This window comes from Excalfactoria chinensis, chromosome 19 (genome assembly GCF_039878825.1).
Source record: "Excalfactoria chinensis isolate bCotChi1 chromosome 19, bCotChi1.hap2, whole genome shotgun sequence".
NCBI lineage: Eukaryota > Metazoa > Chordata > Aves > Galliformes > Phasianidae > Excalfactoria > Excalfactoria chinensis.
In genome coordinates this window covers 5,480,278-5,493,492 of record NC_092843.1, presented here as the reverse complement: position 1 = coordinate 5,493,492, position 13,215 = coordinate 5,480,278, and the positions used below count along the sequence as shown (strand labels likewise).

Below are 13,215 nucleotides of genomic sequence, written 5' to 3'. Positions count from 1 at the left end.
TACACGCTGTAGGAAGGAGCACAGCAACTCATGGCATAAAAAACAATGACTCGAACCCGATCAAACAGAATGCAACAGGAAGCAGAAGGGAGGACAGCTTTAAGATGCAAACAAGCATCTCCTAAAGCATTCTCTGATCATACGCAGAGATGAACACACCAATTTTTACCACATACTGAAAAATGCTTTTATAACTAATATCTTTTTTGTATGCTGCAAAGAGGAAAAGTCACTTACTTTTGTCTGTAGTTTAATTACAGATCTGTAGCCACTGTAAGCAGCTCAAAATCACCCTCACAGAAGAAAGAAGTCTGTAAGAGTTGCATGTAGAGAGGAGCACTAAGAGGCCTTCTGGGACAGCAGGTGGGTGAGCATTTCGTTCCTACCTCATGAAGGCTAAAAGAGAAGACTGTGACTCTTAAAGGTGCTCTGTCAGACTTGGGGAAATACCAGGTATTTGCTACTGCCCCACTACCTCAATTACGTACACAACAGTATTTGGATACCTACTGGTCTCGCATCGCTACATTTAAATGCTCCCGTCCATATTACCTTTCAGGCCTTTGAAGGAGCCATCAGCTTCTCACGTTCCTTCAGTGGGACTCTCTTTGTACTCAATGAATCCTTTCCTACGTGATTACAGCCTGAAGAAATGCTGCACCGACAGTCACACAATCAACAAAACACGAGATCCGCTTCGAATCAACGCTTCTATGCAGCAACAGTGACACCCGGTGGTCACTCCATGAATGACCCTGAATTGCTGCCGCTTTACACCGGCAAACAGCAAAAGCAGTTCCAGGCGTTCACACTTGTGAGAAACATGGTCCTTCACCCAGGGAAGCACCGCAACACGACAGCACCTCTGAACGTCACTTCTTGTACCTCTGCTGTTCTGTGCCATTTCTAAGCAGTCAAATATAGTGAATTAACTTTCAGTATGAGCCTCAGCTGGTGGGCTGGGAAAACAGCAGGTGGACACAGAGGTAGTTCCATACAACCAGTGCAGGCTGTGCAGAACGGGCCTGAGCTGCTCCCCAGCCACCAGCCCAGCTTGGTTTGGGCTGAATGCACTGTGGTCAGTGAGGGCACACAGGGGAAGCTGGTGCAGACCCTCCCATGCCTACACAGCACGTTCCCAGGGTCTCAGCTCTTGCAGAGCAGGCCAGACCCCAACCACAGCTCAGCTCTCCATGCAACCAGCTGCACCTAGTGGCAATTAGGAAGCCTGGGTTCCATGCTGCACTTGAACACTCCAGCAACAGCTCTCATTCAGGAACTGGCTCTAGAACTACCCGCCCATGACAGACTCGTTCCTAACCCAAAGCAAACAAACCCCCCCTTGATCCTGCAGTCTGCCCATCTGATCAGTTAGCTACTGTAACCGTTACCACACAGCACTGTTTAATTATTAAAAGAACTTGAGAAAGGACAGCTCTTAATCAGGATCTGGGGAAGATAAAGCAGCTGATTTCACTGTGGAACAAATAATCAGCAGAAAAAGTAGATCTACCTATTGCCGTATCTCCACCAGACTGCGAATTACTCAGGGAATTCATGCACCAAGGAAAGCAGGGAATCAAAACCTTCTGCAAAGAATATCAACCACAGCTGTGACCAGCAAAAGGACATTTAAATCACCTGCAATCAGCAGGTTAAACCTCCCCGTGTTCACATGCATATTAAGCATGCACTGTCAGGGGCAGCACTGCTATACCAGTCATTTCCAGGACGTGCTCAGTAAATTCAGTGAGAATCATATTTGAAAGGAAGCTGCAGCACTGCAGGAGATGAGAGCCCATACTAACACCATCTAGACGACCAGTAAGAAAGGGCACTGAGTACATGGATGCTGGCTGCATTTGAACACTTAAGCAGCTCTTAATATTCAACAGATCAAGGTCTTGACAGCCACGATCCTCCCAGCCTGCTTAAGTTTCCATAAAAAGGCACTTGGATGATGACATCCATCCCGTAGGGCCCATGATGATGTGGCTGAACTATCGTTCCAAACCTTGTGTTTCCCAGTGTTTGCTTGGAGGGTCATCAGCTCCAAATGCTTTTGTGAAGGTCAGTGTTTAACCTGAACAGCCCCCACTGCTCCCACCCCTTTGCTGTGCAGTATTTAAGGTGGCCATTTTCATTAGAGTTTATCAATTCATGCAGGCCTCCAGAACAGGCCTTCCCCAGATACTAAGTGTTTGATGTAGTTAAGCCCACAACAAAACACCCTTCTTTCCTTCCACTTCATGTGACTGCAAAAGACAACGCAGTTTTAAACACTGCTCCAGTTTAAAAACTGCACCAAGGACACCGAGTGCTAAGTCACACCTGAGGTAATGGAATCTCAGGACCACCCACTGTAACAGTGCAGTTTACAACCCACTCCCACTACCTTAATTCTACAGCCTTAATGTAGATAACAGCAGCCTTCTGGAGTCCTCACAGGAACGCTGTATCCTTTCTGAAAATACAGAATCATGTTAAATTCTAGCAAGATTTAGTGACACAGCACTAGTGCTTAGACTTAAGACTTTAATCCGTGTTAGGATTCACCCTCAAATGCCTCCACAACCCACGCAAAGACCTTAAACCACCATGGAAGAAAAACAAAAGGAATGTGTCATTTATATATACTGGGTTTACTAGCTTAAACTGAGACAGACAACAGAACGTAATGTGCAACAGAAAACTTTATTAGCATTTCAACATACAGATCAGCAGTTACTTAAGCTTGCATTTAATTTAAGACATTAGAAAGACTACAGTGCAAACACAAGTGCTGTGCATCTTGCTCGACAAGACTGCTGACAACAACTAATTGCCACCCCTGAGGCGCAGCACCAGGTGCAGGGTGGACTCCTTCTGGATGTTGTAGTCAGACAGGGTGCGCCCATCTTCCAGCTGCTTGCCAGCGAAGATCAGCCTCTGCTGATCGGGAGGAATGCCTTCTTTGTCTTGGATCTTGGCCTTCACATTTTCAATGGTGTCACTGGGCTCAACCTCAAGGGTGATGGTCTTGCCAGTCAGGGTCTTCACAAAGATCTGCATCCCTCCCCTGAGGCGCAGCACAAGATGCAGGGTGGACTCCTTCTGAATGTTGTAGTCAGACAGGGTACGGCCATCTTCCAGCTGCTTGCCAGCGAAGATCAACCTCTGCTGATCGGGAGGAATGCCTTCTTTGTCTTGGATTTTGGCCTTCACGTTCTCAATGGTGTCACTGGGTTCAACCTCAAGAGTGATGGTCTTGCCAGTCAGGGTTTTCACGAAGATCTGCATCCCTCCTCTCAGACGCAGCACCAGGTGCAGGGTGGACTCCTTCTGGATGTTATAGTCAGACAGGGTGCGCCCATCTTCCAGCTGCTTGCCAGCAAAGATCAGCCTCTGCTGATCGGGAGGAATGCCTTCCTTATCCTGGATCTTGGCCTTCACATTCTCAATAGTATCACTGGGCTCAACCTCAAGAGTGATGGTCTTGCCAGTCAGGGTCTTCACAAAGATCTGCATCCCTCCCCTGAGGCGCAGCACCAGGTGCAGGGTGGACTCCTTCTGGATGTTGTAGTCAGACAGGGTGCGCCCGTCTTCCAGCTGCTTGCCAGCAAAGATCAGCCTCTGCTGATCGGGAGGAATGCCTTCTTTGTCTTGGATCTTGGCCTTCACATTCTCAATGGTGTCACTGGGCTCAACCTCAAGGGTGATGGTCTTGCCAGTCAGGGTCTTCACAAAGATCTGCATGTTTACCTGAAAAACACACAAAAGTTTCAGCCTTAGCTAAAACATCACTTTAATTCTACCCATGCTTTACAAACGAGAAAAAAAAAACACAAAACTTACTAATTCACATTCCGTTAATATCACTTAGGATTTCTGTAAGCTATTACTAACCCTGTTATTCCTGCTCCCCACCTCTCCCTTCAGGTATAATTCCGAAGGCCCAAGCATTACCCGTACCACAGCCGGCCGGGCCCAGCACCCCCTTCCCGTAACACAGGGCAGACCTTCCCCCCCCCCCCGCTCTCCCTCTGACAAACTGCTGTAGCCGCGCTGCCCCCGCCCGGCGCTGACTCAGCTCCCGCTTCCGGGCAGCACAACGACGCGCTCCGCCATCTTTTCTAACATCCCGCCTTTCTCAGACAGAACCTTCCCCTGCCCCCACCGCCCCCCGCACCACTTTTCAAGCGCCCTCAGGACGGATGAGGCCCTCCACAACCACCGCCCCTCACGAATACCCCCCCCCAAGCAGACTCACTCCAACCCTTCCTGCCTTCCTGACTGGAAAACAAACAACCCCCGTCCCTTCTCCCTCCCACCCCATCGCTCCCCCCCACAACTCACGTCTCCTGCCCTGAGCTCAGCTCGCAATCAACGCAACCCCGAATCCAGTAGCAGTGTTCTGCGGTGTAACGCAGCGCCGCCCCTATTTATGCTCCTAGCGCCACACAGTCCCCGCCCTCAAGATACTGACGTATCCATCCACCTCGCAAAGTAGTCCCAAACGACCCCCCCCCGGCACCACCGATACTTGCCTCTCTCCCGCTCCGATCCCTCTCTCAGGACCAAAGGGGTCCCTGATGTCCTCGGCACGGAGCTGAGACCCTTAAAAATCCCTAAAGGTCGGAGGGTGCGGATGGATCTGGAGCTGCGGTGAAACGGCTTAATGCCAACGGTGGCAAGATCGGCGCTGATTGGTGCGGCAGTAAGAAAGGTGGCTGCTGATTGGTTGTTAAGGAGAGATCGTTGTAAAGAAAGCTCTAGAAGATTCGAGCGTTGCAGCGTTCTGATTGGTGCGCGGTGAGGTCAGCCCTGTTGCTAGGGCGGCCCTGCTCTGCGGGGGCAGATTTCGGTGGGGTGTGGGGGGGTGTGCGCATGCGCTGCTCCGTAGAGTGGGGGCAGGGAGAGGCCGTGCAGGCCCCGCGGCCATGGGGACGTTGTGTTTAGGCCGCATCTTTTTGTCGGCTATTGCTTAGGGAAGGGGGGCAGAAAGTGCCCCGTAACCACAGCAGTCCGCTGTGCTGAGACACCTCTGCCACAGTGCTGGCATCTGGAATGGCTGCCAGCTGCTTTCAGAACAGGAAGCCCTGAGCAGGTCACACAGCAGCTTCCTGCTTTGAGCCGACGTGGCAGCGTGCTTTGTGTTCATTAAAGCTCATTGTGTTCATTAAAGCTCATTATACCTTTCAGGACGGCTCTTATATCACAACCAGAGCATGCAAAAACCAAACAGGCTTCCCTGCTGTTTCACTCGCTGCTCTCACGGTGAACACAGGTGAACTTGCTGGTGTGAATAGCAGGATTGAACACAGTGCTATGAGCTGTGTTTCCCCCAGTTTAAAAGCTAGGTTTCATTTCTTTCAGCGAGGCCCCCGCCTGCTCAGCACTTGGTGGTTTACAGGAAAAAGGAAATAAACCTTCCCAGCAGTTACTCAGAATGCGGACGGGAAGGGAGTAAAGAGCAACTGGGAACCTCTGAGATACTATTCGGCTACATAGATTTAGGACAAAGGGCGTATTTATGCAACGTTACATTTGTTTCCTTAATGCTGCCAACTTTGCTCACTGTTTCCAATAGGTTCTTTTTGTGTGCGAAGTGCCAAAGCAATAGATGTTAGAGCCAAGGCAGCTAAACAAGGCGCTCTGAGAGGTAAAGCCACGAGAAACTAGGAATAATATTTACAGATGTGAAAGGCCACAGCTGCTAAACTGGATATTAACCACAAAGTCTAAAGTCTGGCCTGTGTGTTTTGGGCCTGCATTAAGGATTTCAGCACTTTCAGAAAATACCAGAGCTCTCCCTTAAACAAACAAGCAAAAAAACTATTGCCAAAGCCTACGACTAAACTGTTTACGAAAGCAGTTGTTTGCTAGTTAAACATATCTAAGTATTTAGCACGCACACTGCCCTTCCTCCAGTAGCTCTATGTGAATAAGCAACTGACTGGACTGTGTATAAATAAATGCAAACCTGTAAATACAGGACGCCGTATCCTGTGACTGGACTGACTGCACAGGTGGTTCCAGCCTTTGCCAAGGTGCGGGGCCTGCTGTGAGGACACGTGTTTCTTGCCAGCAATTTCAGAAGTAGGTCATTGGGCAGCAGTACAAAGTAACCTGCTTTCAGAAGAGAAAAACTTGGGGTCAAAGAAATGTTTCCAATGAATCTGAACGTTCTAGAACACGGTGTCTGTTTTGATGTACACTACCATCTTAGCAACAGCATAGCGTTACCACAAGGGCAATGTCAAATGAAGCAATCTGTTTATCTTTAGTTACAAGAGTTTAACTTGGGGCAGCTGGACAATCACAGGACTCGTGTATGCGTGGCAAGATCAGTATTTTTCCTTTGTCCAGATAAAAACGGGCTATTTGCCATAAGGAAAAACAGCGTATTGCCCTACCTCATAACATTAGTCACATGTACCTCGGGTTTACCTTACTGTATATGACACAGGATAATTACATTTATCTATTTATGCTTATGGAGATAAGATATTTTCTCCCCAAACCTGCCATGTCGCAATAAGGCCCAGTCACAAGACAAACAGAGCTGTGGTGTGTTACTGCTTGTCCTTGTACAGCCAAGCTCGAGGGTTACAGAAATAACAAGTGACAATTCAAAGCACTGTAAGACGGACTGTAATATTATGACATTACCAAAAAAAGAACTCGGAGTTTTGTTTTGTTTTTCTAAGCCTTATGCTAAGAATAACTTAAATAAGCAAAGTTTTTAATAAGCCATCAAACTCAGGAGCTTAAACCTTCATAAGAAGAACTAGCTGGGCTTGTAATAAAATAGGGAAATTGGGCAATACTTTTTTGTCCCCCTGTCTGTTTAAAGCACAGCTTGACTTTGCAGGACATGGGAGATACAGCTTTGTTTTAGCTGTGTTGCTACCATAAACCTGCTTGGGCTTGTCCTTCTCTTAATGATCCACATGAAGTGATGTCAGGAGGCTTTTACGGGGCATTTTCTAAAGACGCCATCGATCTGAGATCCCAGGTTTGTGCCTGCACACAGCGCCAGTGAAAGCAACAAGATCTGGGTCTGTTCTAAAAATGACACGTCTGTGTCTCTGCAGCCTGTCTCCTGCTTACCAGCCTGTTGGAGCTGGTCCAAGCTGCACTGCAGTGAAGGAGCTCTCTTTGTGTTTTCTCTGCTGTGTCTGAGCTGATTTAGTTTGTGGTTTCAGGGGTGGGAATTTCCAGCAGGACAGCAGAGAAGCATCTTGAAAAACAGAAAGAAGCAAGTTTAGAATGTTGTGAATAATCATTAACAATTTCTATCAAACAGAAACACCGTGAAGGCCATTCTGAACAGCCTTTGTCCGTCAGACCCTTTGTCTTCTTGTATCCCTTAATAAGAGATAGGTCCATGACATTAAGACTAAAATCCAAACGCTGTTATTTTTCTCCCCTGTACAAACTATGTGATCTTTAATGCCTCAGTGCTTTTAAGCATGGAATTAGCTCTAAACTGCTTCTAATTCCCTGTCTGTTAGATGAAAAGCACCTGCAGTTTCTACTGCTCTTAAACCCACGAACATGTTGCTGCTTTTAGTGCTGCTTTTGCAGTGAAAATGCCCTTACAGGCAGAATCTCCACACAGGCTGCAAGCCAGGTCTGCATAGCTGAGTCATTGTTATACAAGCAGAGCTGCATGGCACAGAAAAACACCTTTGTACTTCAGCACTAAAACACGTCAGCTGTTCGACTGTGAACGATACACCCAAAGAGAACAGTCATTTACCGGACTTTTCTTCCTCTTATCTTTCTCACCCTCTTTCTGAATGTTTCTTCCTTCTCTGTTTTGTTTCAGAAGCTTTAGAAGAAAACAATCTTTATCTTCTCCTGCCATTAACGTTTGGTAAATGTGGGAAATAATCAGCGTGAAGGCTGTTACTCTTTAGGCACTGGGCAACATCTAACGGCCATACATACACGTACACCCCAATCCTATTTGCAGCCATTGAAATTTAGGACTTGCAATCAAAATACCAGTAAAATTTAACAGCAGCCACAGACCTGCTATAACCTTCTAGCACTGTTTCTTTCTGCAGGGCCCAGTTTTGAGCTTTATGAGTCCTTTGAAACAAGTGACAAAGGAGGAAGAATATTTTTTGCTGTATCCTCCTGAAATGACTGCATTTTGCTTTTCTTTTTGCTTTTCTTGTAGTTCTTTACCTTGAAACATCTTAGGGCACAGAATTTAGCTTCTCAAAATGCTTTCTACATTTAAAATACAGCGAATTAATAGCGGAGGTAAGAGGAAAGTGACAGCTTTGTGCATATGACATAGACTACACGCTCCAGTTCTCACTCAGGATCTGCTTTAGGAGGGTGTACAAATGTTCGTGTCTCCCTCCAAGCAGGTAGGTGGCTGTTTGTGAACTGATCCAAAACATGCTCTGCCTTTTACTTTTGATTTACTTCTCGTTTTTAGAGGACAGACTGCTGTAGGCTGAAACCTGCCACTGCTGCAGGCCATACCCACACCTAGGGCAGATAAAACCATGCTGCAAACTACACTACGGACTCGGTTTCAACTCACCGTCTCCAGTTTCACCTGAGTGACGTTTCCTCCCAAAATACGAGGTGACTAACATGAAGTTGAGTGTGACTAAAGGTCTGGGAGGGGCCCCAATCCTGCTCCTGAAGAACATGCTGACACAGGCCAGAATTTGTCACATACAGCAGCACGTTTAAAATGGTTCTATTAAGAGTGACTAATGAGTCCAGAGGTTCAGATGGGGAATAACAGGAAACTGTAACTCAGTATCCCTTCCTATCATCAGTGAAGGGTGATGCTGAGCCACTGGATTGTTATTTGAGTCCTGCTCCGTGCCAACTCAAGAGGCAGCCCACATGTTGCAGATGCGTGTTTTTAAAGCTGTTTTCCAGACCAGAGAGTGCTGATGGACGTTTCATCATCGTCCAGTTGCTTTGCTATATTCCTGGATGAGACGTGACCCCCTTGTGTCCGTTCTGCCCCATACCAGACTGCTAACTCACTTGTTTACATCTCACCCCGCTCCGCTTCCAGAGCAGAGTGAGGCATTAAGAACTGCTGCCAATAGAAGCTATTGATTGTCGCTCCAACAAAACAAAACCCCACTCCAGCCACACTGGGCAATCAGCCTCGGAGTGACACAAGTTCCTCTCCTTTACCCCACACTGAACAGTTTCACTCCAGAAACAGCTTTGTCCTACAGATGTTAGTAAATATTCTCCTCTAGGCCATTTACCAGCAGAGACGTGCTGTCAGAGGTTGTGTTTATTTTAGGGGCTCTACTATGTTGTTTGTTCCCCTTTTCACTTAAAGACTCTGGTGACAGAAGGGGGAAATAAAGGGTGCCTGGTGGGAAGCACGTTTGAGCCCATTTCTCTGCAGAGCTGCCATCATGATTCACAGCTCAGGAAGGACGGGGCCTCGCTGCACTTCAAACATGCATAATGATGCACTGGAGTGTTGTTGAACAGCAGCCTTGTTTTGAAAGGAGGGAGGGCGCATAGCTGAGATGTCACGCAGCACGTTCAGGTCTGCAAAGCAGATGACAACCTTGACTATGCGAAGCACCCTGTGTTTATAATTAAAGAGAAAACCTTGTGCTAACGCTTGCAAATAACTGGCATTTCTACCACTGTACGGTACGTTACAGGCCAGCTGGCACCCTGAGCTCACAGCCTGCAGATCCAAACTAACCGTATTCACTCGGGCGTTGGGTTTAGGGCTCAGATTCCATAAACGGGATGAATTCACATTCACCTGCTGCCTTGAACCCTCAGCTGGGCCATTCCTTGGCTGTTTTTCTCAGCAGAAACCTCGTCTTTATGCCCAAATCTCTATCAAATGTAGCACGAACTCGCTTTCCATTGGGGCAGACCAGCTGACAAGGCGGGGCGGGACTCTCCTCGCTACCATTCCCGGTTGTACCCGCAGGCGAATCGCCCCGGCCAGCAGCGCCCCGCGGGCACAGCCCGGCACGGCCTCCCGGGACGCCCCCTATCCCACGCCGCCACAGCGCCCCCTGGCGGCCGCGGGCAGCAGCGCGGGGCGCAGCACATGGGGAGCAGCAGCACATGGGGCGCGCTGCGGCGGGCAATGCGCGGCGCTCCCGGCGGAGCAGCGCGGCCGCCGCTTCGCCCACGGGTAGGAACCGCCGGGAGAGAGGGAAGAAGGCGGGCGGCTGCCGGGGAGGAGAGCGGGCGCTGCCCGTCGGTACGTTCGATCTAGGGGCGCAGAGCGAGCGCTGGGCCGCCTTCCAGGAGCGGCACCGGCTGAGCTGCGAGGAAGCGGCGCGGCTGCTGCTGGACGCCTAGTGAGTACGGGACGGGTTAGAGATCCCACCGCTCGCACGGCAGTGAACACGGGCCCGGGGAGGGGGTGGGTCCTCCCGCACAAAGTGGCTTTGTATGTTAATTCACAGCTCCCCAGTCACAAATGCCTTTGGGGATTGGATTCCCTGGCGTGAGAGCCGAGGGTCTCCTAAACCCGCACCCACCTCCTGCATTCTCTCGGTCCATCATCACTGGGCTGTAATCAGTCACTGCCCGCGGGAGAGGAAAGTTGAAAGGAAATGGGTTTTCCTCTGCATTTAACGTTTGAGTCGACCGTGTTCGTCCTGCAGAGTTGCTATGGATGCACCCTGGGGGAGAGGGAGAAGCTCAGAGATTCTTTCATCGTAAAGTTCCCCTGCAATTAACATACAAAATAAAACGTTTCAAATATGACGCAGAATTCACTTATCTCTGCCGCTCCCAGCTTTTCCACGGAACAGCGTTAGAGCTGGAGGAAAAAAACGTGGGAAAAGCCATTTCCCAGCTCCAAGAGGGGCTGCATTGTGAGAACGCTGCTTCCTATGCATTGCTGGACACAGCTAGTGCTGCAACTGAGGCCAGAATTCTGGCCAGGGCTGTGGCAGGGCAGCACACATTCTGTGTTACAGGCCGCTCTACTTGAACTGCAGTTCTTTCCTTTTGCTGTTTTAATCAAGTCAAAAATGCAGTTGCTGCAGAAGACAAAACCCATTCTCTGCCCCACCTGGGAGCTCTTTATTTGAATACATTTGAGGAGATGCTATTTTAAGGTGCACTGCAAGTGCTCAAAGCAAAACCGAGTAATGGAATAGCCCAAATGTCTCCTTGGCCAACAGAAAAACCTTTGCTCACATAACCTGTCTGTTGCTTTTCTCTCCAGTGAGCACAGAGGTCTGGTCAAACACACAGGAGGATGTCACTGCGGGGCCGTCCGCTTTGAGGTCTGGGCTTCAGCAGACCTGCATGTTTTTAACTGCAAGTGAGTTTTTGGTTCACTGTCCTCATAAATAAGAGCTTGTATGCATTTCCAGTCAACGTCATAGACAAAAGACTGTAATAAAATGGAAGAACATCCTCTGCTCTGTTTCCATATGGTATGTGCCTAATTACGTGCTGATCCAATATGGGACCAGCACAGGTGATTGCAGATGACTCGTGGGCAGGACTTCACATCCCCTCATCCATGCTTACACAGAAAGTGTTGGGAAAGATCTAATGACAACAGGCACTCAGCCATCTGCTTTCCGTTCCTCTAAGCTCAGTGTGCTCAAGGCACATCAATCCCCTTTTAACTTAGAAATGTAACATTTACCGACCAGGAGCACAAACTACAGCAATGTCTGATTTCAACAGCCTTTCCCCCACCTGCAACAAGTTTGCTTCCAGCTCATGGGTAACCTTTGAATCTCGCTTTCTTGTTTGCAAGTTAATTAATGTTAGAAAGTTGGCATACTGGTCTGAAAGATTAAATGCATTTCTCAGGGCCACAGTTAGTCCTTGGTATGTCAACTGAAAGTTGCACATGGGGAAAAAATAAAGCATATAATGCTTGCTAGAGGTCAGTGCCTTATTGCTTACCTGCATAGGGTCAGTCTGTTCTATGGGCATGCTTAGCAAACACTACTGATATGTACGAGCCCATTTTTGTCACTTACCTCTTTGAGGCTAAGGAAGCATTTTAGCTCTTAGTGGAATTTCTGTCATCAAGAGGTCTGAGCTAGATCTGATCTGATTCTTGTGTTACAACTCATCTGCTGCTTCTAGAAAGGTCTTCTCTTTCTTTTACAGTTGCAGCATTTGCACAAAGAAGCAGAACAGGCACTTCATTGTCCCAGCTTCACGTTTCAAGCTGCTGAAGGTAGAGTAAGAATGCAGTAAGAACCTGCCCATAAACACTAACAGAAAGAAATTACCTAATCAATGTAATCTATTACTATTGTAAAAGATGTGAGTGGTTCCCCAGTTTTCTTGCCCTAATTCTTTATCTCTAGTAGAGACAAGAAGGTGATGTTTATGTCTTAGTTCATAGAAAGTAATTAATACACCTATTTATGTGGAAAATCTGCATTGCTTTTTATTTCTACTTAGGGTGCTGATAACTTGACAACATACACCTTCAACACACATCGTGCCCAGCACACATTCTGCAAGACCTGTGGTGTACAGAGCTTTTACACTCCTCGCTCTAATCCAGATGGCTACGGTAGGTAGAAAGAGTAAACCTGGCAAACTGTGGTAACAAAAGTTGAGCACCAAGCAAAGCCTGGATGGAGATTGCACTGGCTGCTAGTGTGAGAGCTGTGAGCAGTGTGTCTTGTGGGCTTCTGCCCATGACAGTTTTCTCATTGAGACTCCTCAGCATCACAGCAATAGCTGAGCTGACAGCATCTACTGATAATCTCTGAGGTGCCCCATCTGCAGAGCGCAGAGATGCAGGCACCTCCTACTCTTTAGCTGTGAAAAGCAGGTTTCTGTGTACTCTCTTTTTCTTCAGGGATAGCTCCCCATTGTCTGGATGATGGCACTGTGCACAGCATTGTTACAGAGGATATCAATGGCAAAGAATGGGAGAAGGCAGTAAAGGAACATAAGACCATCAGAGACATGTCAAAACCCTGATGTACCCTTCCAACAGCTGAACTTGGAGCACTGCCATGGAATTGCACTCCGGGCATTTCTGAGTATTGTTATCTTTCTGTTTCTTAAATAAACATTTCTATTCTGCCTGTGCCATTCATTTGTGACTCTGAGTTTTAAAGCTACCTTTATTCAATAAATCACCCCAGGACTTTGCTAATTCACCCTTAGCTGTGGTAAAGCTTAATCACAATAAACAAAGCAAAGTTTTAAAAATAATAAAGTCTGGCTTACAAAAATGTCCTATGTAAAGTCTCCTATATAAGA

The 13,215-nt window shown here is 47.8% G+C and overlaps 3 protein-coding genes across 5 annotated transcripts in view; 1 reads left to right on the top strand and 2 right to left on the bottom strand.

The window, feature by feature from the left end:
• Positions 1-2,675: 2,675 nt before the first annotated feature.
• On the bottom strand, positions 2,676-3,735 carry UBB (ubiquitin B). The gene has a single exon (XM_072353199.1). The coding sequence runs from the start codon at positions 3,733-3,735 to the stop codon at positions 2,818-2,820; it is 918 nt and encodes a 305-aa protein (XP_072209300.1). The 3' UTR covers positions 2,676-2,817.
• The window catches only part of PIGL (phosphatidylinositol glycan anchor biosynthesis class L), a 72,149-nt gene continuing 61,609 nt past the window's right edge, over positions 2,676-13,215 (bottom strand). The window contains exons 8-13 of one of the 3 annotated variants that reach the window (XM_072353202.1): positions 11,967-12,163; positions 10,497-10,687; positions 7,093-7,222; positions 5,963-6,111; positions 4,527-4,712; positions 2,676-3,741 (exon numbers count right to left, since the gene is read on the bottom strand). The gene's annotated coding sequence lies outside the window, so the exon portion shown is untranslated. The remainder of the gene's footprint in view (positions 3,742-4,526; positions 4,713-5,962; positions 6,112-7,092; positions 7,223-10,496; positions 10,688-11,966; positions 12,164-13,215) is intronic. The other 2 variants (XM_072353200.1, XM_072353203.1) reach the window with 2 other exon arrangements.
• CENPV (centromere protein V) lies at positions 9,935-13,042 on the top strand. Its single transcript, XM_072353204.1, has 5 exons — positions 9,935-10,313; positions 11,192-11,290; positions 12,100-12,169; positions 12,400-12,514; positions 12,806-13,042. The coding sequence occupies exons 1-5, from the start codon at positions 10,075-10,077 to the stop codon at positions 12,928-12,930; spliced, it is 648 nt and encodes a 215-aa protein (XP_072209305.1). The 5' UTR covers positions 9,935-10,074; the 3' UTR covers positions 12,931-13,042.